Source organism: Nomascus leucogenys, chromosome 19 (genome assembly GCF_006542625.1).
Source record: "Nomascus leucogenys isolate Asia chromosome 19, Asia_NLE_v1, whole genome shotgun sequence".
Taxonomy (NCBI): domain Eukaryota; kingdom Metazoa; phylum Chordata; class Mammalia; order Primates; family Hylobatidae; genus Nomascus; species Nomascus leucogenys.
In genome coordinates this window covers 76,032,117-76,055,884 of record NC_044399.1, presented here as the reverse complement: position 1 = coordinate 76,055,884, position 23,768 = coordinate 76,032,117, and the positions used below count along the sequence as shown (strand labels likewise).

Here is a 23,768-nt window from a genome sequence, read left to right as displayed (position 1 = left end):
GCAAAGGAGATGTGTATAGAAGCTCTGAAGAACCTGGAATTTTAAGCCATAGCCCACTTCAGAATTGTATTCTAGTCACTGAAAATTTAATACTGCCACATTTTGTGGAGATTCTATCTCTGGCAGTAGTTCTCCACTGGGAAACTTTTTTTTTTTTTGTTTTTTTGAGACAAGGTCTCACTCTGTCACTCTGTCGCCCAGGCTAGAGTGCAGTGGCGCAATCTTGGCTCACTGCACCCTCCACCTCCCGGGTTCAAGCGATTCTCCTGCCTCAGCCTCCCGAGTAGCTGGGATTACAGGCATGTGCCACCACGCCTGGCTAATTTTCTATTTTTAGTAGAGATGGGGTTTCTCCATGTTGGCCAGGCTGTTCTCCCAACCTCAGGTGATCCGCCTGCCTTGGCCTCCCAAAGTGCTGGGATTACAGGCGTGAGCCACCATGCATGGCCAGCTTGTCATATTTTTAAAAGACAACCCTGTGATGTTAGATTGGAATTAGATGCATTTGTGTGAACATGATATATGATGCAGATACAGAAATAACTATAAATGTGCAAGTCCCCTAGCTCTATCCTATGAGAAAGTCTGGGAGCTGCAATACCCTAGTGGAAATAGGCACACCCAGCACCCAGATCTCATTTCCAAACACCCCTCTCCACTATACGGAAGCAGCGCTCCTTGAAGATGTGGCCAGTTACAGGGTCATGAAAAAACAAGACAAATCCGGAACACCTTGTGCTTCAAGGGGACAGCAGTAACCTCACCAGTAACTGGACAGAAAGACACAGAATAGGATAAAAAGAACAGAGTCTGTGACATTCAGGCTTCAAATACACAGGTGGGGTCTAATCGTGCAGAAACATAAATCCACATTGAAAGACATTCTTCAAAATGATCAGCCTATAACCTCCACAAACGCCAAAATCGTGGAGGTTCAGGAAGACTGAGGAGCGGCACCAGGTGGACAGAAACGAGCACTGTGATGAATGGGGTGAAGTACGTGATCCTGGGCTGTAGCCTTTGCTCTAAAGGAATAGTCTCTGGGCAAAGGAGTGTACAGGAGTTCTTGGTACTCTTCTTGCCTATTTTCCGTAAGTTTAAAACTCTTTCATAATAGAATTTTAAAAAAAGACAATTTGCTCACTAATGACCATTTACAAAAGTTTTCAATAATCAGAGAATTTAACATCATGGGAGCAAAGCTCCTTCTCAACCAGATCCTTACACACGCTGAGAGTTCACCACCTTGCTTCAGTTACTAATGCAAAGCCAGGTCCTATTTTCCCACTGCTTGAAATAAGATGCAACCTCCTACCAGGAACATGATAGCTTCCCCTATTGTCAGAAACAAGGTTCCCCGCAGAGGGCACCACTGAAATAAAATTCATTACTTCAATCTTTTTTTGTTTGTTTTTTGAGACGGAGTCTTGCTCTGTCACCCAGGCTAGAATGCAGTGTCATGATGTTGGCTCACTGCAACCTCCGCCTCCCGGGTTCAAGTGATTCTCCTGCCTCAGCCTCCCGAGTAGCTTGGATTGCAGGCGTGCACCACCACGCCTGGCTAATTTTTGGTATTTTTAGTAGATGGGGTTTCTCCATGTTGCTCAGGCTGTCTCAAACTCCCAAGCTCAGGTGATCCACCCGCCTCGGCCTCCCAAAGTGCTGGGAGGTGTGAGCCACCATGCCCAGCCCCGGTTTGTTTTTGTTTTTAACAGTGGTTTCCTCTAGGGAATGAGGCCAGGGGCTGAAACAAAGAGACTTTTATTTATGTATTCATCTATTAGTTATTTGGACTTCTATTTAAAAATTTTTTTTCTATCTTTTGAAAATCATTTTGACCATTAAGTATGAAATACGCCTTTGATCTGAAAAAATAGTAAAGTGTCAATGTTAATATCCAAGTTATTACATTGTACTATAGTTTTGCAAGATGTTACCATTGGCAAAAACTGGGTAAAGGGTACATAGCTCTTTCCACATTATTTTTTATAACTGCAAGAGAATCTTTCAATCATTTCAAAATAAAAGGTTTGGTGCAGAAATGAAGCTGGCTGGGTGTGTTGGCCCACGCCTACAATCCCAACACTTTGGGAGGCTGAGGTGGAAGGATCACTTGTGGCTGGGAGTTTGAGACCAGCCTGGACAACATAGCAAGATCCTGTCTCTACAAAAATTAAGCAAATTTTAAAAATTAGGTAGGCGTGGTGGCCTGCGCCTGTAGTCCCAGCTACTTGGGAGGCTGAGGTGGGTGGATCAGTTGAATCCAAGCGTTTCAGGCTGCCATACTCCAGCCTAGGCAACGGTGTGAGACCCTGTCTTGTTCTGTCACCCAGGCTGGAGTGCAGCGGTGTGATCTCGGCTCACTACAATTTCTGCCTCCTGGGTTCAAGCGATTCTCCTGTCTCAGCCTCCCAAGTAGCTAGGATTACAGGCATGCACCACCACACCTGGCTGATTTTTGTATTTTTAGTAGAGATGGGGTTTCTCCATGTTGGCCAGGCTGGTCTTGAACTCCTGACCTCAGGTGATCAGCCCGCCTTAGCCTCCCAAAGTGCTGGGATTACAGACTTGAGCCACCATGCCCTAAACTGTATTTAAAAAGAAAACAGGGCCAGGAATAGTGAGTGGCTCATGATGGTAATCCCAGCACTTTGGGAAACCAAGGTGGGAGGATCACTTGAGACCAATAATTCAAGACCAGCCTGAACAACATACTGAGATCTTATTTCTAAAAAAAATTAGTCAAGTGTAGTGGTGGGACCTGAAGTCCTAGCTACTTAGGAGCTTAACGTGGGAGGATCACTTGAGCCCAGAAGTTGAGGGCTGCAGTGAGCTATGATCACAGCACTGCACTCTAGCCTAGGCCACAGAGCGAGACTGTCTCTCTTTAAAAAAAAAAAAGTAAAGGCGGGGCGCGGTGGCTCACGCGTGTAATCCCAGCACTTTGGGAGGCCGAGGCGGGCGGATCACGAGGTCAGGAGATCGCGACCACGGTGAAACCCCGTCTCTACTAAAAAAAAATACAAAAAATTAGCCGGGCATGGTGGCGGGCGCCTGTAGTCCCAGCTACTCGGAGAGGCTGAGGCAGGAGAATGGCGTGAGGCAGAACCCGGGAGGCGGAGCTTGCAGTGAGCCGAGATTGCGCCACTGCACTCCAGCCTGGGCGACAGAGCGAGACTCCGTCTCAAAAAAAAAAAAAAAAAAGAAAACAAAGCTACTTCCATAATTGGGGATGTTGGCTGATGTTCCAGATGGTCTGCAATCACTGCCAGCAGGTTGGAGGGAATTAAGACTCCCTGAGTGGCTGGGCATGGTGGCTCACGCCTGTAATCCCAACACTTTGGGAGGCCGAGGCAGGCGGATCACCTGAGGTCAGGAGTTCAAGACCATCCTGGCCAACATGGTGAAATCCCATCTCTACTAAAAATACAAAAATTAGCTGGGCATGGTGGTGCACACCTGTAATCCCAGCTACTCAGGAGGCTGAGGCAGGTGAATGGTGTGAACCCGGGAGGCAGAGGTTGCAGTGAGCCGAGATTGTGCCACTGCACTCCAGCCTGGGCGACAGAGCAAGACTCCATCTCAAAAACAAACAAACAAAAAAAAGACTCCATGAGGGCGGTGTCATCCTTCACATACAGGGATCCTGCAGCCTCTGCAGCTCCTATGAAAGTTTTAGAGACTGGGCGCGGTGGCTCATGCCTGTAATCCTAGCACTTTGGGAGGCCAAGGCAGGTGGATTGCCTGAGCTCAGGTGTTCGAGACTAGTCTGGCCAACATGGTGAAACCACCTCTCTACTAAAAATAGAAAATTAGTGGCATGTGGTGGCAGGTGCCTGTAGTCCCAGCTACTTGGGAGGCTGAGGCAGGAGAATTGCTAGAACCTGGGAGGTGGAGGTTGCTGTGAGCCGAGATTGTGCCAGTGCACTCCAGCCTGGCGCCACTCCACTCCAGCCTGGGTGACACAGCAAGGTTCTGTCTCAAAAAAAAATAAAATTTGGCCAGGCGCGGTGGCTCAGGCTTGTAATCCCAGCACTTTGGGAGGCCGAGGGGGGCGGACCACGAGGTCAGGAGATCGAGACCACAGTGAAACCCTGTCTCTACTAAAAATACAAAAAAAATTAGCCAGGCGTGGTGGCGGGCGCCTGTAGTCCCAGCTACTCGGAGAGGCTGAGGCAGGAGAATGGTGTGAACCCGGGAGGCGGAGCTTGCAGTGAGCCGAGATCGCGCCACTGCACTCCAGCCTGGGCGACAGAGCAAGACTCTATCTCAAAAAAAAAAAAAAAAAAAAAAAAAAAAAAATTTAGATTCTTGGCTGGGCACAGTGGCTCACAACTGTAATCCTAGCACCTTAGGAGGCTGAGGCGGGTAGGTCACCTGAGCTCAGGAGTTCCAGACCAGCCCGGGCAACATGGGGAAACCCTGTCTCTACTAAAAACACAAAAATTAGCCGGGCGTGGTGGTGTGCACCTGTAGTCCCAGCTACTCGGGAGGCTGTGACATGAGAATTGCTTGAATTGGGGAGTCCGAGGCTGCAGTGAGCCAAGATCACATCACTGTATCACTGTACTCCAGCCTGGGTGACAGACCGAGACTCCGTTTCAAAAGAAAAAAAAAAATAGAAAACAAGTTTTCTCCTTCCATTTTTCAGATTATGGGCCTCTTAAGAGAGCAAGAGCTTGGGAAAGGGAGAAAAAAGGCAAGTTGGGGAGAAAGAGAGAGAGACAGAAAGAAACTGTTTTCCTACAGGCACATATTTCCAGAAATTTTTTCTTTTCAGGGCAAAGAACTAATCTCTCAATCCCTTGCTTCCCAAATCTTTAAGCCTCATTTTTTTTGAGACCCTGTCTCAAAAAAAAAAAAAAAAAAAAAAAAAAAAAGAATTAAAAGGATTTTTGAGCCTGGGAGTTTGAAGCTGCAGTGAGCTATGATCATGCCACTGCACGATGCCAAGCACTCCAGCTTGGGTGACAGAACACAACCTCACCTCTTAAAAAAAAAAAAGGAACTACTAAGAGCATCAGCACAGATTATTGGAAAGTTTGGAAGTAATTAACAAAAGAAACAACCATCAGAATTACAAGGGGCTGCTTCTGAGGGGGTGGGACACATAATCCTGGGATGCTGAGTTTTAAAACTACAAAATATAACTTTGATAAAACATTTATTTTTAGATAGACAAAAAAATAAAAAGGCAAGCCACACCAAGCACAGTCAGCCACAGAGGTCCTGCACAGTTGCTAAAGAGGCCACAACATGTACCACAATGAGGTGGACTTGCTTTCTCTCCCACTGCAGACGAGTTTTAAAATTCTAATCCCAAAGAGAGTTTCTTCTATTTGCAGTTATCCTGGAGGACGGTGATCACCTAAGCTTTTGGCCATGATTCTCCATGGAATGGAGAGATTTTCTTTTCTTTTTTTTTTCCCTCGAGACGGAGTCTTGCTCTATCGCCCAGGCTGGAGTGCAATGGCATGATCTCTGCTCACTGCAACCTCCGCCTCCTAGGTTCAAGCGATTCTCCTGCCTCAGCCTCCCGAGCAGCTGGGATTACAGGCGCCTGCCACCACGCCAGGCTAATTTTTTGTATTTTTAGCAGAGACAGGGTTTCACCATGTTGGCCAAGTTGGTCTCAGACTCCTGACCTCGTGATCTGCCCACCTTAGCCTCCCAAAGTGCTGGGATTATAGGTGTGAGCCACCACGCCCAGCCGAGAAAGATTTTCAAAAGGGGGAGAGATTAAAAAACAACTCTCTAACACTGAGGGCTCTCAAAGTTTGGATCTGAAGAAAGTAGATCCAGTAGATCCTCTGGAGAGTTCTTCTAGCTCCAAGAATTTGAATTCTACCCGAAGAAATGAAAGGTGGACAGCAAACACTTCCACAAACCCCAACATACGTCATGCTGGCCTTTGTCAGGCAGTGGATGGCTGAAGCTCCAGGCTAAACCTCCAATGAAAGTCTCTACGTTTCTTCATTTGTTAACATTTTCCCTTTCTTTTTTCAGGACTAGGGTGACCAAAAGCCTCAGGCTTCTCTTACCCAGTCAGAATCACCAGACCCCTGGACACTGAGGTCTACCCCTTCCTAAAGATCCTTAGCAAAAGAATCAGGGATTGTGCCCCAATGAAATCCTGCCACTTCCCTGCTAAATGTAGCTAAATGAATAACCAAAACATCTGCCTTCAACAGGAACCAACTCAGTGCACCACTTACCAGTGAGTCAGCCCAGGAAAAGTATCATTCTGGATGGTAAAAACAGTTCGCTGCGGGGTTCCAGAGGAAGAACTTCTGGACCCAGTTTTCGCCCTAGACCAGCATGGTGAAGCAGGGAGCGTCCGTGCAGCACGGCAGCATGGGCGCCCAAGCCTGGCTCTCGCCTGAGGCCCTGCAGGAGAGCTGGGTGGCTGTTGCAAAGCAATGCCTCTACTGGATACCCAAACTCCATGCCAACCCCACCTGGGGCAAGGAGGAAGAAGTGATGGCAGTTCTTATGAAACGGAGCTTCCTGCCTTATTATATTTTTAGCTCCAAGACGGCAGGAGGGCCCAAAATTGCATTTAGAGGGAGGAGTACAGGGGAGTGATTAAGAGCTGTGGTTCCGGGGCCAGAGAGTCCTGGGCTCTTACTCTGACCATATCATCTGTAAGACAGTGTGACCCAGGGCACCGCAGCATTGAGTTCTCAGAGCCTCCACTTCCTCATCTGAGGGTAGGGAGAGCAGCAGCACCTCCTCACGGGGTATCGTGAAGACTGCAGGACGGTGTACGTAAAGGCCCTCAGAATGGTGCATGGCACACAGTGAGTGCTTGAATGTTACTGACAATCTCCTCTGAGTGGGCCTCTCAGGGAAGCGTCAGCATCTCCAAATGAGGCATGAGAAGTGCTAGGTCTTTAGGCTCCTGAGGAACAGGGAACCCTCCTTCTGCGATCCACGCCAAGGCCAAAAAAAGAAAAGCAAAAGCTCCCAACTCTGATAGCTCAAAACGACCATAGACAGCCGCCAGCTGTCAGCTCCTGCGTGCGCTGTGGCTGTCCTCTGTGGGTAACGTGCATGGTATTCACAGGTCAGCCCAGCCTGCCTCCTCCCAGGGTCACCTCCAGCTCTGCAGCCCTGCACACTCTTCCCCACCAGGCTCTGAAGCATCGCTGTAGCAGCCGTATTACCCACTTGGCATTCGGCACATACTGCCATATTTGTCTCTGTGGATATGCCAAGACTTCAACTCAACTGTCAATTCAAGAGCACAGGCTGTTTTCTTCCATATAGTGCCCACATATTGCCCAGGACACCTTCCCTGGAGCAGACACTGACACGTTCCCAGAACTACAGGATGGTGCTCTCGGTGAAGTGCCCCAGCAAAACGGTCTCCTTAATCTTCGTGTGTTTATCTAACTGAGAGCCCCCAGAGCCCCCACTTACTTCATCCAGCTGTCTCTTTGTCTCTTCTTCCATCCTTCGAATGTCGTCCATGGTCAGGTCAACCCACTTATCGAGCCAGCAGAACAGCTGCCTGTGGAAGTTTGTAAACAGACGCCTCTCTTGCTATAGAAAGGAGGGAACCACGTTAGAACGCAGAAGGCAAAGGCTGCTGCCACAGCCCTTCTCTCCATGCACTCCACACGAATGCCCACACTAGACTGGGGATGGGGGTACAGGAGGAGGAGTAATGCCCGGCTGGTTATCTGGACCAGCCATGGGTCAATGACCTTTGCCTTCACGTGTCTAACAGGTAGGAGGGAGCCCCCAAGAAAGAAGGACGCCTACCTCACACTAGGCCCTCTGCCCAAAGCACTAGCAAGACAGCAGCCCATGAACTCCTACGCAAGCCAAGGGCCCCAAACCACTGCCACATTTCTTCCTGTCTCTGGTGTCTAATGCCAGATTAAAACTGGCCAGCAGCTATGAAATATGGCCCAAGTGAGGCTCAAACACGTCGGAGGATTAAAACGCTATAAAAGTCCTTAGATCTGCCCAGCAGAGTAATTCAGGGCACTGGCCAATCTGGCTCACAGTACCTCTTGCCTTTTAGCTGCAAGAAAAGAAAGACTGAGTTTTATTTGTAGGTCAGTCATAGCAAGTCCCTTCCTGTGGCCTTCTTTTGCCTCAGTTTCCTTCCCTGTCACATGTGGTGCCCCTGGAAAGACAGCATTAAACTGTAAGATACTTAAGTGCAAGGGAAGGTGGGCAGCTGGGAAGCCGCCAAACTGTGAGGTATGCTCATGTTGGCAACCCTGTCATGCAGGTCACATGGGCTGGGCCATCTTCTTCATTCGGCCAAACACCCCCCACCGCACATACACGCAGTCACTGGGAAGGCCTCAGCCAAGCTACTTACCTTATGGATAAAGTTCTCCACTTTGTTCTGCAGGCCCCACCACTTGAACTTGACAGTCACCAGTTTGTATGCACACATATACGGGCAGTCCTTCTGGTTTACAAGCTCTTGCTGCATTAGAAACATATACACGGGTAGGCAAGTAACAACGGGCAGACCTCAGGCCATCCCCAGCTCACCCCAGCCATTCCCCTCCTCCGCAGGGAGCGGCCCACCCACACGCTGCCCAGCCCCCTGGCAGTGAAGGTGTGAATGGTACCTTCCAATTGGGGCCCAAGGGTCCTCGGCCTGTTTTGATAGATTTAAATTTTGCTGGGTCTTCCTCTGCCTTGTAATCCTGAGAGAAATTGTGGAATTGGGGTTGGAGGGGAATGGGAGAGGGAGTGAGACATGGGGAGGACAGATTTTTCATTAGCATTCACTTCATACCAGATCTTGATGCTGATGGCGCAAAGCAAATATGGGAAAATGTTATAAACAAGATGTGGAACTGTTTACGTTAGCCTCAGAGGAGAGTTCTATGTGATTTTCTCTGACAGCGTTTGTTTTCCATTTTGCCAGTGTGAAATTATCACCAGACTGTCTGAGCAGGCACACATTTACGGTGTTGAAGACAGAGAATTTCAACCTGGGGTGAGCATCCAAATCACCAGGGAAGACTTTTTTAAAACACAAATTTTTGAGTCACTCCAACTAAAACCCAGTGACTGAGAATATCTGCAGGTGAGGGCAGCACAGATTTGTTTTTCATTTTTTTAAATCTCTGCAAGTGACTCTAAAATACAGCCAGTGCTCAGAATACCCGGCTGTCATTCCTTAAATCTTCCAGTGCAATCTCCCTCTGGCTTGTTTTAACAAAATCATTACTGGAAATGTTCAATGTATGGAACCTACCCACTACTGGTGAGTCTCACTTCACAGATTTATAATGCAGTCCATTTCCTGTGTTAATTAACCACAACAAAAGTTTAATTTTCAGCTGTCCCTCTACATTGACTAATGTGGGCTCAGGAAATACAAACTTGTAGCATCTACTTAACAAAAATAACAAAGATAATAAATTTATCTCTCTCATAAAGTATTACCCAAAGCTGAGAAATTTTTTTTTTTTTTTTTTTGAGACGTAGTCTCGCTCTATTGGCCAGGCTGGAGTGCAGTAGCGCGATCTCAGCTCACTGCAAGCTCTGTCTCCTGGGTTCACGCCATTCTCCTGCTTCAGCCTCCCAGGTAGCTGGGACGACAGGTGCCCGCCACCACGCCGGCTAATTTTTTTTGTATTTTTAGTAGAGACAGGGTTTCACTGTGTTAGCCAGGATGGTCTCGATCTCCTGACCTCTTGATCCACCCACCTTGGCCTCCCAAAGTGCTGGGATTACAGGCGTGAGCCACCACGCCCGGCCTTATTTTTTTATTTTTATTTTTTGAGACGGCATCTCACTGTCGGCCAGGCTGGAGTGCAGTGGCACGATCTCAGCTCACTGCAACTTCCACCTCCTGAGTTCAAGCCATTCTCCTGTCTCAGCCTCCTGAGTAGCTGGGATTACAGATGCCTGCCACCACACCAGGCTAATTTTTATATTTTTAGTAGAGATGGGGTTTCACCATGTTGGCCAGACTGGTCTCGAGCTCCTGACCTCAGGTGATCCACATGCCTCAGCCTCCCGAAGTGTTGGGATTACAGGCATGAGTCACTATGTCCGGCCGATTTTTTTTCTTTTTTTTTTGAGATAGAGTTTCGCTCTGTCGCCCAGGCTGAAGTGCAGTGGCACAATCTCAGCTCACTGGAACCCCTGCCTCCTGAGTTCCAGTGATCCTCCTGCCTCAGCCTCCCAAGTAGCTGGAATTATATAGGCATGCGCCACCACGCCCAGCTAATTTTGTATTTTTTTTTTTTTTTTTTTTAGACAGAGTTTCACTCTTTTTGCCCAGGCTGGAGTGCAGTGGCATGATCTCAGCTCACTGCAACCTCCGCCTCCTGGGTTCAAGCGATTCTCCTGCCTCAGTCTCCTAAGTAGCTGGGATTACAGGCACCTGCCACCACGCCTGGCTAATTTTTTGTATTTTTAGTAGAGACGGGGTTTCACCATGTTGGCCAGGATGGTCTCGATCTCTTGACCTCGTGATCTGCCCGCCTCGGCCTCCCAAAGTGCTGGGATTACAGGCATGAGCCACCGCGCCTGGTCCTAATTTTGTATTTTTAGTACAGACGGGGTTTCACCATGTTGGCCAAGCTGGTCTCAAACTCCTGACCTCAAGTGATCTGCCTGCCTCAGTCTCCCAAAGTGCTGGGATTACAGGCGTGAGCTAATGTGCCCAGCTTCTGAGGAGATTATATTTATGTGTGCTTTAAAAAATAAATATTCTCCATCACTGCTTCCCTCCACTCACACAGATCAACCAGAGTTGACAAAATACTCAAAGAATCATACTTTTTGCTAGTATCCAGTTTGAGAAAATTCATCAAGGTGCATACTTATATTCACTTTGCTGTATATGTTAAACTTCCATAAAAAGTTTTTTGAAAAATCCACCAACGTTTTGAGGGTGGGGGTTGGGATATTAGGCAAGGAAGCACAAGATGGTTTTCATATCTTTTTGGAAATGTACAAATCGAAGTATCTTTTTTTGTGTGTGTGAGATGGAGTCTCGCTGTGTCGCCGAGGCTGGAGTGCAATGGTGTGATCTCTGCTCACTGCAACCTCTGTCTCCCGGGTTCAAGCGGTTCTCTTGCCTCAGTCTCCCAAGTAGCTGGGATTACAGGCACATACCACCATGCCTGGCTAATTTTTGTATTTTTAGTAGAGATGGGGTTTCACCATGTTGGGCAGGATGGTCTCAAACTCGGGACCTCAGATGATCGGTCACTTTGGGCTCCCAAAGTGTTGGAACTACAGGCGTGAGCCACCGTGCCCGGCCCCAAAATATCTTAAGTGCAGAGTGACCACAGGAAAGAGGTATCACACCCCTGGGATACAAAGAGCAAACATGCATTCCCTATCAGTGGGCAGACAGTTAAATTCCTGTCTTTCAATCCCAATGAGGCCTCTGCCTAGTAAGAATGGTAATGAATGAGGAGGAATCTAACTCCCTCATTCCCTGAGCAAATACTTCTGGGTGCAAAACAGTCAGCAAGCGAGACCTCGTCCCTCTTCTGACCAAGGTCATGGTCCAGCAGTGGACTATTCTTTTCCAGGGGTCTGCTCCAGTGTGTGTTACTCTGAAAAGGCACCACCAACTTCTTGAGGGCAGGGGATCTGTCTATTCATACATTCTGCATCCCTTACCTGGAACCCAGAGATCCTGACAATATTCCACAACACAGTAGGCAGGAAATAAATGTTTTTTAAATTACTGAGTTGGAAAAACAAATTTGAGAACTGGTGCTCTGATTTTTCAGGCTAAGCATCATTTTAGCAGGGCAAAATACTCTAGCTACAGCACCTACTTAGTCCAGTAATAATTTTCAGAGGCCAAACAGGGCACACAAATTTGGGTCACTAATTTTCTGATGGCATCCCCAACTCAAGACAAGAAAACTCCTAATACTCACGTTTAAAAATAAAACAAGCAATACACATCAGAATTTCCTTTTGTGCCAAGTTGCGTATGGTTTCCTGGTTTCTTTAACATTGAGAAGTCATTTCTGCATCTCGAAGTCCACCCGCATCTTTAAACAGATCCTACCTTGCTAAGCACTTGGCTTCGATCTGCAATGTCTATATATATGGCTTCCACATGTTTCCACGTCTCAGGCTCCAGCTTATGCACCTGTGGGAACAAGTGGGTAACCACTATGCAGTTTTTGTCAGCTATAAAATATCCTTTAGCCAGAATGGACACCTAGGACCTGCCATTCCCATAGCTACAGATGTAAGATTCCTAATGGTAAGTAATTATACAATTACATACAAAATTATCCAAAGAAATGGGAGAATGGACTTTTTTTTTAAGAGACGGGGTCTCACCATGTTTCTCAGGCAATGGCTATTCACAGGAGTGATCACAGCACATTCCAGCATGAACTCCTGGGCCCGAGTGATCCTCCTGTCTCAGCCTCCTGAGGAGCTGGGACTATAGGTGCACAACACTGCACCCAGCTGGATTGTTTGTTTGTCTGAGATGGAGTCTTGCTGTGACGCCCAGGCTGGAGTGCAGTGGCGCGATCTTGGCTCACTGCAACCTCTGCCTCCTGGGTTCAAGCAATTCTCCTACCTCAGCCTCCCGAGTAGCTGGGATTATAGGCGTGGGCCACCACTCCCAGCTAATTTTTGTATTTGTAGTAGGAACGAGGTTTCACCATGTTGGCCAGGCTAATCTCAAACTCCTGACTTCAAGTGTTCCGCCCGCCTAACCCTCCCACCCAGCCCCAGCTGGATTTTAAGTAGACATGACGGAGAATGAATGCTCTGACTGTTCAGGCTAAACGTCACTTCTGCAGGTCAAAATGCCTTCCATGTGTTTACGGTGCCCACACCGTTTCCATATGTTTCCAGCTGTAAAGACTGTAAACCCTTCTAGAGATGGTGCCTGTTTAGCAACATGCTGATTATTTTGATCAGGCTGTACACGCACATAACACAAAATTATGACACAAATTCAAAATTACAAAGGGATACAATAGAGCAACTAGAGTAACTCCTCTTCTTGCTTGTCCCTTGTCCCCAGTCTAGTAACAGCCACCTCTAAGAGATCCTACATACAAACATCCATGTGCATGGATTCTTCTTCTAATATGAAGGGCGGCATGCACACACATTGTTTCATAACTTCCATTCTTAACTGAACAGTAAACTTGAAGACTGCTCCCTATTGGTTTTTCCATGGCTGCAAGGATGTCACTATTTGGCTGCACCACAATTCATTTAATGTTGTCCTACTAACAGGCCTTTTCTTTTCTTTTTTTTTTTTTTTGAGACAGTGTCTCACTCTGTCACCCAGGTTGGAGTACAGTGGCGCGATCTCGGCTCACTGCAAGCTTCGACTCCCGGGTTCACACCCTTCTCCTGCCTCAGCCTCCTGAGTAGCTGGGACTACAGGTGCCCGCCACAAAGCCTGGCTAATGTTTTGTCTTTTTAGTAGGGACAGGGTTTCACCATGTTAACCAGGATGGTCTCGATTTCCTGACCCCGTGATCCACCTGCCTCGGCCTCCCAAAGTGCTGGGATTACAGGCATGAGCCACCGCGCCCGGTCTAACGAGCTCTTATGTTGTTTTTTGTTTTTGGAGACAGGGTGTCACTCTGTTGCCCAGGCTGGAGTGCAGTGGTGCAGTCACAGCTCACTGCAGCCTTGACTTCCCAGCCTCAAATGATCCTCCACCCTTGGCCCCTGGAGTAGCTGGGACCACAGGCACATACCACCATGCCCAGCTAATTCTTTTTTTTATTTTTGGGAGAGACAGAGTCTTGTTATGTTGCCCAGGATGGTCTTACATTGTTTTTGATCTTTGGCTACACAAAGAAGACTGCAATGAGTCTCCTTGTATATATGTTATTTCACACATGTGAAAATAACTGTCTAATCTAAATTCTTGGGCATGGAAATGCTAAAGGATAGGTGTATTTTATATTTTGGGAGTTACTGCAAATTGTGCTCTATAGAAAACTGTAATTTTGGTCTTTTAAAGATACAGCTCCCATGTGCCAGGAACTGCACCAATCCAAGCAGTACGAGAAGACCCCATAAAAAGTTCCGGAGATCACATTTTGCAACTCAGAGACACAGCAATCCCATGCGGGTAAGACAGGTCTAGGCAGAGGCCACTGCCTTCCTGGCCAGGCAAAAGAGGACCACAGAGAGGACCCCATGGTAGCGCTGGAGAAGCTACAAGGCGGAGACTCAAGACCTCACCCCCGGGGCTTTTGGGAACTACTACTCACATTCTCCTGCGTGCCAAGATCTGGTTTGTGCCAGGTTTCAATTTTAATCAGAAAGTCTTCTTTCATGTACTCATTCTGGAAAGAAAAAAAAATACATGAAAGTCACTAGGTTCACTGTTGAGAGTAACCATCTCCCATTACTGGAGATGGGCATTACTGGATCATGGGCAGCTAAGAGATTCCAGTCTCTGCCTTGTAATAACAGCTAACTTGACTAGGAGCCCACGACACACTAGGCATGTATTATCCCATTCAATCCTCACCCCAGCCTGAGAGCTCCGTAGAATCACCCTCATTTTACAGATGAGGAAAGTGAAGTTCAAAGAGGTTAGGTGACTTAACCAAAGTCACAGAGATTGGGCCAGGCAGGGTGGCTCACACCTGTAATCTCAGTACTTTGGGAGGCCGAGGCGGGCGGATCGCTTGAGGTCACAGGATCGAGACCAGTCCGGCCAACAATGGTGAAACCCGTCTCTACTAAAAATACAAAAATTATCCAGGCATGGTGGCGGGCGCCTGTAACCCCAGCTACTCGGGAGGCTGAGGCAGGAGAATCGCCTGAACCCAGGAGGCAGAAGTTGCAGGGAGCCGAGATCGCACCACTGCACTCCAGCCTAGGAAACAAAAGCAAGACTCCGTTTCAAAAAAAAAAACAGTCATAGAGATCATGACAGAGTTGGGCCTCAAAACGGTTTTTTCTGACTTCAGAATCCACGCATTCAGCACTCCAGCATACTTTAACGTGCAGAGTGCTGATGGGTAGTAAGCAGTGTGGAAAGAGCACAGACTTCCTAACCCATCAAAGATACTCACCACGGCCCCTTTCCCTCCAACTAGCCTGTGGCTGACACCTTAAGTTTTCTTCTCAGTAACTCAACCCTTCAAGCTAATTATTGCCTCCCTCCCTCCCTTCCTGCTTCTTAAAAATTGGAACTTCTCAAAGGAGGAATACATTAACCCATTAACTCCTCAGCAGGAACCAGTTTCCCTGAGACAGCCAGTGTTCACCAGCAGGGACAAGGCACTCAGATGAGTGTGCTGAATGGTTGGCGGGTGGGCAATGACAGAGGGGATGGCTGTGGAAGAGAAACCCCATTGACTTCACGATTTTGCCAAGGATCAGTGCTCAGTGGGGTCAACAGATGCACAGATGGGGAAGGGATGTCGGTCAGGTCAGCTGAATGGAGATCTCTCCACAACCTTGAAAAGGTGTGACCTGGGGAGGCAGGGCCTCGAGCCACCATGTACACGTCAGACCCACAGCCAGGATGCACTTGATGGAGCCACAGGCCAATGCAGCTTAAAGCAGGAGGTCATCGTGCCAGTTAACAGGTTCCTTGTTAGTCCATTGACAGGACTCAGCCTCAGCAACTCCAAACATCAGCCAAGGGAAAGAGCACCCAAGACCACCCGTGCAGTTCCATTTTCCTCTCTCCTGTTCTCATACATCATCTACAGTTCCAACCCCCTTGACAATACTTACTGTAATAACTGCTCCCAGGCAAGGACATGGAAAGAAGAGAGAAAAAGATTAATGAAGATGAAGAAACACCTGCCCCCCTCCCCACAAGGAGGACGAATGGCAGAGTTCTTGACTCCACAGTCACCTCCAAGCCCCAGTGAGTCAGAAATACCTTAATGCACCAACCCTCAAATTTCACTCAGACAAACGTCCCAAAAAACCAAATAGGGAATTTAATTAAAGCGACGCTGCTATGGGCTTCTTGGGATTCTTTTCAGCAGGGCACTGACAGGGACCAGCGCTGATCAGTGGAGGTGCCGCAACCCATCACTCTGGCATCAGAGCGTTCCCGGGCACCTCCCACCCCTACCCCAGCCTCTACCTCCCAGGGCACAGAGCAGGGTGCTTTGGCCAGGCGCTGTATCTGCCTCCTGCACCCTTCCTCTCGCTGTAATCAAACCTCCCAGGCTCTGCACTCCTGCTCATTGTAATGGGAACCCCTTAGAAAGCATGGTTCAATTATTTATCAGAGAAAATGACCGCAGCTCTCATGTCACTGGGGAACGGACTAGCTCTAATCCTGAGACCGCCTGGTTCATTCTGTACCCTCTGAATTTAGGAGCTATGTCCACTTCTGCTGGCTGCCCCACTGCCATGTTTGTAGAATATGTGCGGCTAACAAACTCCATAACTGAAATTAAGGTTACCCCTGAGCAAAAAATGAGGCAAAGTTGAAATATAAAGAGTAAGAGCCATCATGTACAGAAATAACCCAAAAGACTGTCAGTAATTCCCCCAAACCCAACGAAAGACACTTAGAAGGAAGCACCAGATTAAGATTACAATGGAAAGGCCTACACTGAAGTAACTGCCCTGTTAGCAGCTTCAAGAAAACCACGTTAGAATAAGAAAGGGAAATGATGGGTATAATCTCTCGTCGGCAGAAATTCTCCCGTGCCGTGGTGGGCCGCAGAGCCCCAGCCCCTGCATGTGGCATCTCTGGCAGAGCCATCCCTGGAATGGGGGCAGCAGTGCCAGGCTGGACTGGTCTGATGACACCAGCCATTAAACTTCTCCAGCTAAGCACCTTTTCTGAATCCATCTCCTCTAAGAAAGCCTCTCCTAGTTCGGCCTCTCCGAGATGTGCTCATCAATGGACCCAAGAATCTGATCACTCAGCCAAGTGGACATTCTTTGCCACACAGTGGCATTCTGATTATAATTTGGTTTCTCATGTAGAAGAATCCACGAGAAAAGAATGCCCTGATCATCAAATGGGAATGCCCGGTTTCGGTAGTAATTTTGCGTTTTAGTATAACTTCATAGATTGGCGTTGGGGTTTTTATACATTAGTCTTTGTGAGACCCTAGGAGACAGATCCACTCAGTTCTGACAAACTTGGCTTTCTGAAACCATGAGGGTGACAGCCCTTGCTGACCTTTTCATGCCAACTTGGGTGACCAAACAATCCTCCCCAAACCTTCTCCAGCCCTCCCAGGCCCTCAAACACCTCTGCATTCCAGTATTCCCTGTTCAAACTGCAACCCGAGGTACACAGAAAAGCCACAGGAAATCTTTTGCAGTGGGAGAGCAGGGATTTCCAAGTAAGACTAACAGGCATTTTAAAAGCACGGCAGGGCCGGGCACGGTGGCTCTTGCCTGTAACCCCAGCACTTTGGGAGGCCAAGGCGGGCAGATCACCTGAGGTCAGGAGTTCGAGACCAGCTTGGCCAACATAGTGAAACCTCGTTTCTACTAAAAATATAAAAATTAGCCAGGTGTGGTGGCACATGCCTGCAATCCCAGCTACTCCGGAGGCTGAGGCAGGAGAATTGCTTAAACCTAGGAGGCGGAGGTTGCAGTGAGCCAAGATTGCACCACTGTACTCCAGTGACAGCGGGAGACTCTGTCTCAAAAAATAAAAAAATTTAAAATAAATAAATAAAAGCATGGCTTAGTGATACTGTATCCAGCTGAGGGCTATGGTTCCAGGGAGAGATGGAAGGAGAAACAAACTTTCTTTTCCTTTTCCCACTTTCTTTTTTTTTTTTTGAGACGGAGTCTTGCTCTGTCACCCAGGCTGGGGTGCAGTGGCCACGATCTCGGTTCACTGCAAGCTCCGCCTCCCGGGTTTTGCGCCATTCTCCTGCCTCAGCCTCCCAAGCAGCTGGAACCACAGGCACCCGCCACCACGCCCAGCTAATTTTTTGTATTTTTAGTAGAGAAGGGGTTTCACCGTGTTAGCCAGGATGGTCTCGATCTCCTGACCTCGTGATCGGCCCGCCTCGGCCTCCCAAAGTGCTGAGATTACAAGCGTGAGCCACCGTGCCCGGCCCCTTTTCCCACTTTCATTCATTCACAGACCAACTCCTATCTTACCCTCTCCTCACTTCCAGCTCATCAGCTTCAAGGGAAAAAGAGAGAGGGAAACAAGCTATGAACAGCAAGAGCTGATCATTACCAGGGTGTCCCAGTCTGTTTTCACTCCACTCAAGGGAAAGGAAGAGCCTTCCAAAAGCCATGGGGCGTTTGACTTCACACTCCTTCATCTATCTCCCTTCAGACTCGGATCCACTGAGGCCAAGCTAAGATGTCTGAACTAATAACCTCTCTCCCATCAGCCCCCAGAGGGAACTGGAAAGTAGCCTTCCTTGCCTGTTTGTATCTCTTATTTTAAAAGAGCAAGTGTCTAACAGATCTAAGATTCAACATATCCATTCTGTGTGAAGGTGTATCCTGAACTCAGCACCCACTGACGAAACCAACCTTCCTTCCCCTACTCCCTGTCTCCATGAAGTATTTAGAAATTATATTTTTCCAGTGGAGCTCCAGTGGCGCAATCGGTTAGCACATGGTGCTGATACAGAAATTATGTTTTTCGGCCGGGCGCGGTGGCTCACGCTTGTAATCCCAGCACTTTGGGAGGCCGAGGCGGGCGGATCACGAGGTCAGGAGATCGAGACCACGGTGAAACCCCGTCTCTACTAAAAATACAAAAAAAATTAGCAGGGCGTGGTGGCGGGCGCCTGTAGTCCCAGCTACTCGGAGAGGCTGAGGCAGGAGAATGGCGTGAACCCGGGAGGCGGAGCTTGCAGTGAGCCGAGGTTGCGCCACTGCACTCCAGCCTGGGCGACAGAGCAAGACTCTGTCTCAAAAAAAAAAAAAGAAATTATGTTTTTCTCTTCTTTTGGCCAAGGATCAATATATGAACATTTAATGTGCAGAAAAATGCCCATGTCAGCTGCAACACTCTCCCCAGAATTACACAGAGAACAGGGGCATCTCTCAGTTGGCACAAGCTGTGTACCCAGAACCCTGCCCCAGGAAGGGAGATGTCCACGCTACCCGTTTGCCTCCTTTGTGCCAAGTTGGCTAAGGTTCTTGCAACGCATGCTCACTGCAACTCTCTTAGACATCAAGAAAATCCACCTTTGGCCCTGGACCAGACACACCCAGCCACACTGCATACTGCCTTTTTTTTTTTTTTTTTTTTTAAATAAACGGAGTTTTGCTCTTGTCCAAGCTGGAGTGGAATGGCACGATCTCGGCTCACTGTAACCTCCGCCTCCCAGGTTCAAGCGATTCTCCTGCCTCAGCTTCCCGAGTAGCTGGGGTTACAGGCACGCACCACCACGCCCGGATAATTTTTTGTATTTTTAGTAGAAACGGGGTTTCACCAAGTTAGCCAGGCCGGTCTTGAACTCCTGACCTCAAGTGATCCGCCTGCCTCAGCCTAACAAAGTGCTAGGATTACAGGCGTGAGCCACCGTGCACGATCCTGTCTTTTAAGAACATTTGTGTGCCGGGTGCAGTGGCTCAAGCCTGTAATCCCAGCACTTTGGGAGGCCGAGGCGGGCGGATCACGAGGTCAGGAGATCGAGACCATCCTGGCTAACATGGTGAAACCCCATCTCTACTAAAAATACAAAAAATTAGCTGGGCGTGTTGGCGGGCGCCTGTAGTCCCAGCTACTCAGGAGGCTGAGGCAGGAGAATGGCGTGAACTCAGGAGGTGGAGGTTGCGGTGAGCCGAGATCGTGCCACTGCACTCCAGCCTGGGGGACAGAGAAAGACTCTGTCTAAAAAAAAAAAAAAAAAAAAAAAAAAGAACATTTGTGCATGCCTCATTTCCAAGAATCTAACTTCCAGCCCAGTGCTTAGGGAGTAGGGAGGGCTGTGCTTTAGCTACAGCAAGAAAACTCTAAGGGTCTAACTTCCGGCTCAGTGCTTAGGGAGTGGGGAGGGCTGTGTTTCAGCTACAGCAAGAAAACTCTAAGGGTTACACATCCCAGACCCCACCAATGACCGCGCGTCTCCTGATACAAGGTCCTTGAACCTATGTGGGGCCACTGAGGGTTGCAAAGAGCAATGACCCCGTGCTCTGGATGGCAGTCATTCCCAAAGTCCACAGGGTACGGGTGATGTGCGCCACGTAAGGATCCCAGACTCATTAGACTCTAGGGAGTGCCAGGTGCCAACAAAGAAAGCAAGTGCAGGAGGACAGGTCAGCAGAGGCTGCAGGGAGGACCCCACAGCCCAACACTGTCTGTGCCCACACATGGAGGCTGGTGGGAGGAGGACCCCGCAGCCCAACACTGTCTGTACCCACACAGGGAGGCCAACGGGAGGAGAGGTCACCCACCTCACAGACAAGTGCCAGGGGACTTCTCAGGACTCCCCAGGGTTATGAATCAGTACCAGCTTAGGCCCTCCCAACAGGTCTATTCCTAGATGGCCCTAGAAACCTGGGAATCTTGGAAAGCTAAGAATCTGAATCACTCAAAAGAAATCTAAGAATGTCTGGACTAGAATAGAAAGTTCTCTGTGGAGGTTCAAATCTTTCCTTTCCTTTCAAGAAACTCTATGCAGGAGATTGGCCAAGTTTAAGAAAATAATTATACCTCTATCCTCAATTACAGAACATGCTGTTTCAGCAGAAGCCACAGTTCATTCATATGATGGAATACTATGCAGCTATTATAAATTAAAAAAAAAAATCAGATACCTTAGTGACAGGGAAAATGTTATCCATTCACTGGAGAAAAATGAGAAACTTAGGCCAGGCACAGTGGCTCATGCCTGTAATGCCAGCACTTTGGGAGGCCAAGGTGGGAGGATCGCTTGAGCCCAGGAATTTGAGACGGGCCTGGGCAACATGGTGAGACCCCATCTCTCCAAAAAAAAAAAAACCTAAAAAAACCTAGCTGGACATGATGGCATACGCCTATAGTCCCAGCTATTTGGGAGGCTGAGGCAGAAGGATCACTTGAGCCTGGGAGGTTAAGGCTGCAGTGAGCTGTGGTTGTGCCACTGGACACCAGCCTGGACAACAGAGTGAGACAAAAAAAGCAATTTAAAAATCAGTAATCATATTAGTAATCCCAGCATTTTGGGAGGCCAAGGCAGGTGGATCACTTGAAGTCAGGAGTTCGAGACCAGCCTGGCCAACGTGGTGAAACCCTGTCTCTACTAATAATACAAAAATTAGCCGAGCAAGGCCGGGCGCGTTGGCTCAAGCCTGTAATCCCAGCACTTTGGGAGGCCGAGGCGGGCGGATCACGAGGTCAGGAGATCGAGACCAGCCTGGGCAACATGGTGAAACTCTGTCTCTACTAAAATACAAAAGATTAGCCAGACGTGGTGGTGTGTGCCTATAGTCCCAGCTACTCGGGAGGCTGAGGCAGCAGAATTGCTTGAACCCAGGAGCCAGAGGTTGCAGTGAGCCAAGATCATGCCACTGCGCTCCAGTCTGGGCAACAGAGCGAGACTCCATCTCCCAAAAAAAAAAATAAATAAATAAAAACAAAAATGACTAGAAAAAAGGCCGGGCGCAGTGGCTCACACCTGTAATCCCAGCACTTTGGGAGGCCGAGGCGGGCGGATTACGAGGTCAGGAGATCGAGACCATCCTGGCTAACACGGTGAAACCCCATCTCTACTAAAAATACAAAAAATTAGCCAGGCGTAGTGGCAGACGTCTGTAGTCCCAGCTACTCGGGAGGCTGAGGCAGGAGAAGGGTGTGAACCTGGAAGGCGGAGATGGCAGTGAGCCGAGATTGTGCCACTGCACTCCAGCCTGGGCGACAGAGCGAGACTCCGTCTCAAAAAAAAAAAAAAAAAAAAAAAAAAGAAAATGACTAGAAAAATATACTAAAATGTTATAATGAATAACAATAATCAAAATTGCAGCATCCCCAAGTGAGAGACTGGCTCTGTGCTCTCAGGCCGTGACAACCGGTGCTTCCCGCCCTGCTGTCCACCAACTTGTGCTGGACACAGCACTGATACCCACCATCAGCCTGAAGGGGCCCCAGCCTGAGCCTTTCCCTGGTCTAATCCGGAACATGCAGGTGGGACACAAAGCCCTGCTGCCCGCTCCCCCGCCTGGCCAATGTGGCCACAGCTGCACTCACCGGTTCTGCAGTAAGGGTAGGCATTCCACGCTTTCTCGTGTATATTCAGGGCTCCCTCTGGGGCCAGCATTCGAACAAACATGGGTACTTTGCTATAGCGGGAAAAAAAAAGGTTATAAAGAGAAATGGAAGAGAGAAAGGAGACAAGAGGTTTTTCAGATCCAGCTTCTTCATGGGGAGCTGACAAGCAAGTTTCCATGAGATAAGCAGGTTACTGGTGGGAGTGAGAAGTTACGTATGAGAGCCTGACACCCCACCTTGGCTGGCTCCTAACACGCACCCACAACGTTCCCCACCAGCCACCAGAAACAGGACCGCACAGGAGACCCCAGGCTACCTGCTGTGGCTTATCACCCCTTCCATCAGCATTACACATTTTTCCAGAGCCCGCTGGGCCCAGGGCATTATACTACAAGGTGCGAGAACAACACACAAAGGAGATGCCTCCAAGCACGAACCAGTCTCGGTTTAGGGCCAGGGTGACTGGCCGACTAACTTGGGTTTGGGATCCAGGATTATCTGATCTGCTTTCACCAGCTCTGAGAGGCCAGGAGGGCCTAGAACCATTTGCCTCCTAGGACAAAATATTTTCTTCTACTCAATTCTTTTTGTTTGTTTCTGTTTGTTTGACATGGAGTCTCCCTCTCTTGACCAGGCTGGAGTGCAGTGCTGCGATCTCGGGTCACTGCAACCTCCACCTCCTGGGTCCCAGTTCAAGCGATTCTCCTGCCTCAGCCTCTTGAGTAGCTGGGATTACAGGCATGCGCCACCACGCCCAGCTAATTTTTGTATTTTTAGTAGAGACAGGGTTTCACCATGTTGGCCAGGCTGGTCTTGAACTCCTGACCTCGTGATCCACCCACCTCAGCCTCCCGCCGTGCTGCGATTACAGGCGTGAGCCACCGTGCCCGGCCTCTTCTACTCAATTCTTATCTCAGGTTACAGAACAACATGTATAGTATAAGCCCCCTTTTTTTTTTTTTTTTTTTGGTGGGTGAGTGGTTTGACGGAGTAGGAAAACATAGAGAATCTTTTTTTTAGACAGAGTCTTGCTGTGTCACCCAGGCTGGAGTGCAGTGGCGCGATCTCGGCTCACCGCAAGCTCCTCCTCCTGGGTTCAAGAGATTCTCCTGCCTCAGCCTCCCGAGTAGCTGGGATTACAGGTTCCCGCCACCACGCCCGGCTAATTTTTTGTATTTTTAGTAGAGACAGGGTTTCGCCGTGTTAGCCAGGATGGTCTCAATCTCCTGACCTCGTGATCTGCCCACCTCAGCCTCCCAAAGTGCTGGGATTACAGCGGCGTGAGCCACTGTGCCTGGCCTAGAAAAATTTTTTTAAATTAAAATGAATATAGTACATATATTCCTTTTCCTTTTTTTTTTTTTTTTTTTTGAGATAGAGCCTTGCTCTGTCGCCAGGCTGGAGTGCAGTGGCGCGATCTCAGCTCATTGCAACCTCCATCTCCTGGGTTCCAGCAATTCTTCTTCCTCAGCCTCCTAAGTAGCTGGGACTACAGGCATGCGCCACTATGCCCAGCTAATTTTTGTATTTTTGGTAGAGATGGGGTTTTGTCATGTTGGCCAGGCTGGTCTCAAACTCCTTACCTCGGGCAATCTGCCCGCCTCAGCCTCCTAAAGTGCGGGGATTACAGGCGTGAGCCACCGCGCCCAGCCGTCCT

General features: G+C 48.6%; 1 protein-coding gene across 1 annotated transcript in view; it reads right to left on the bottom strand.

The window, feature by feature from the left end:
* Positions 1–23,768, bottom strand: part of PITPNA (phosphatidylinositol transfer protein alpha) — a 44,908-nt gene that overhangs the window by 7,415 nt on the left and 13,725 nt on the right. Inside the window, exons 4-10 of the mRNA XM_030800375.1 lie at positions 22,091–22,182; positions 15,700–15,707; positions 14,217–14,291; positions 12,023–12,106; positions 8,598–8,675; positions 8,339–8,449; positions 7,423–7,545 (exon numbers count right to left, since the gene is read on the bottom strand). Coding sequence (XP_030656235.1) covers positions 7,423–7,545; positions 8,339–8,449; positions 8,598–8,675; positions 12,023–12,106; positions 14,217–14,291; positions 15,700–15,707; positions 22,091–22,182 — 571 coding nt within the window. The remainder of the gene's footprint in view (positions 1–7,422; positions 7,546–8,338; positions 8,450–8,597; positions 8,676–12,022; positions 12,107–14,216; positions 14,292–15,699; positions 15,708–22,090; positions 22,183–23,768) is intronic.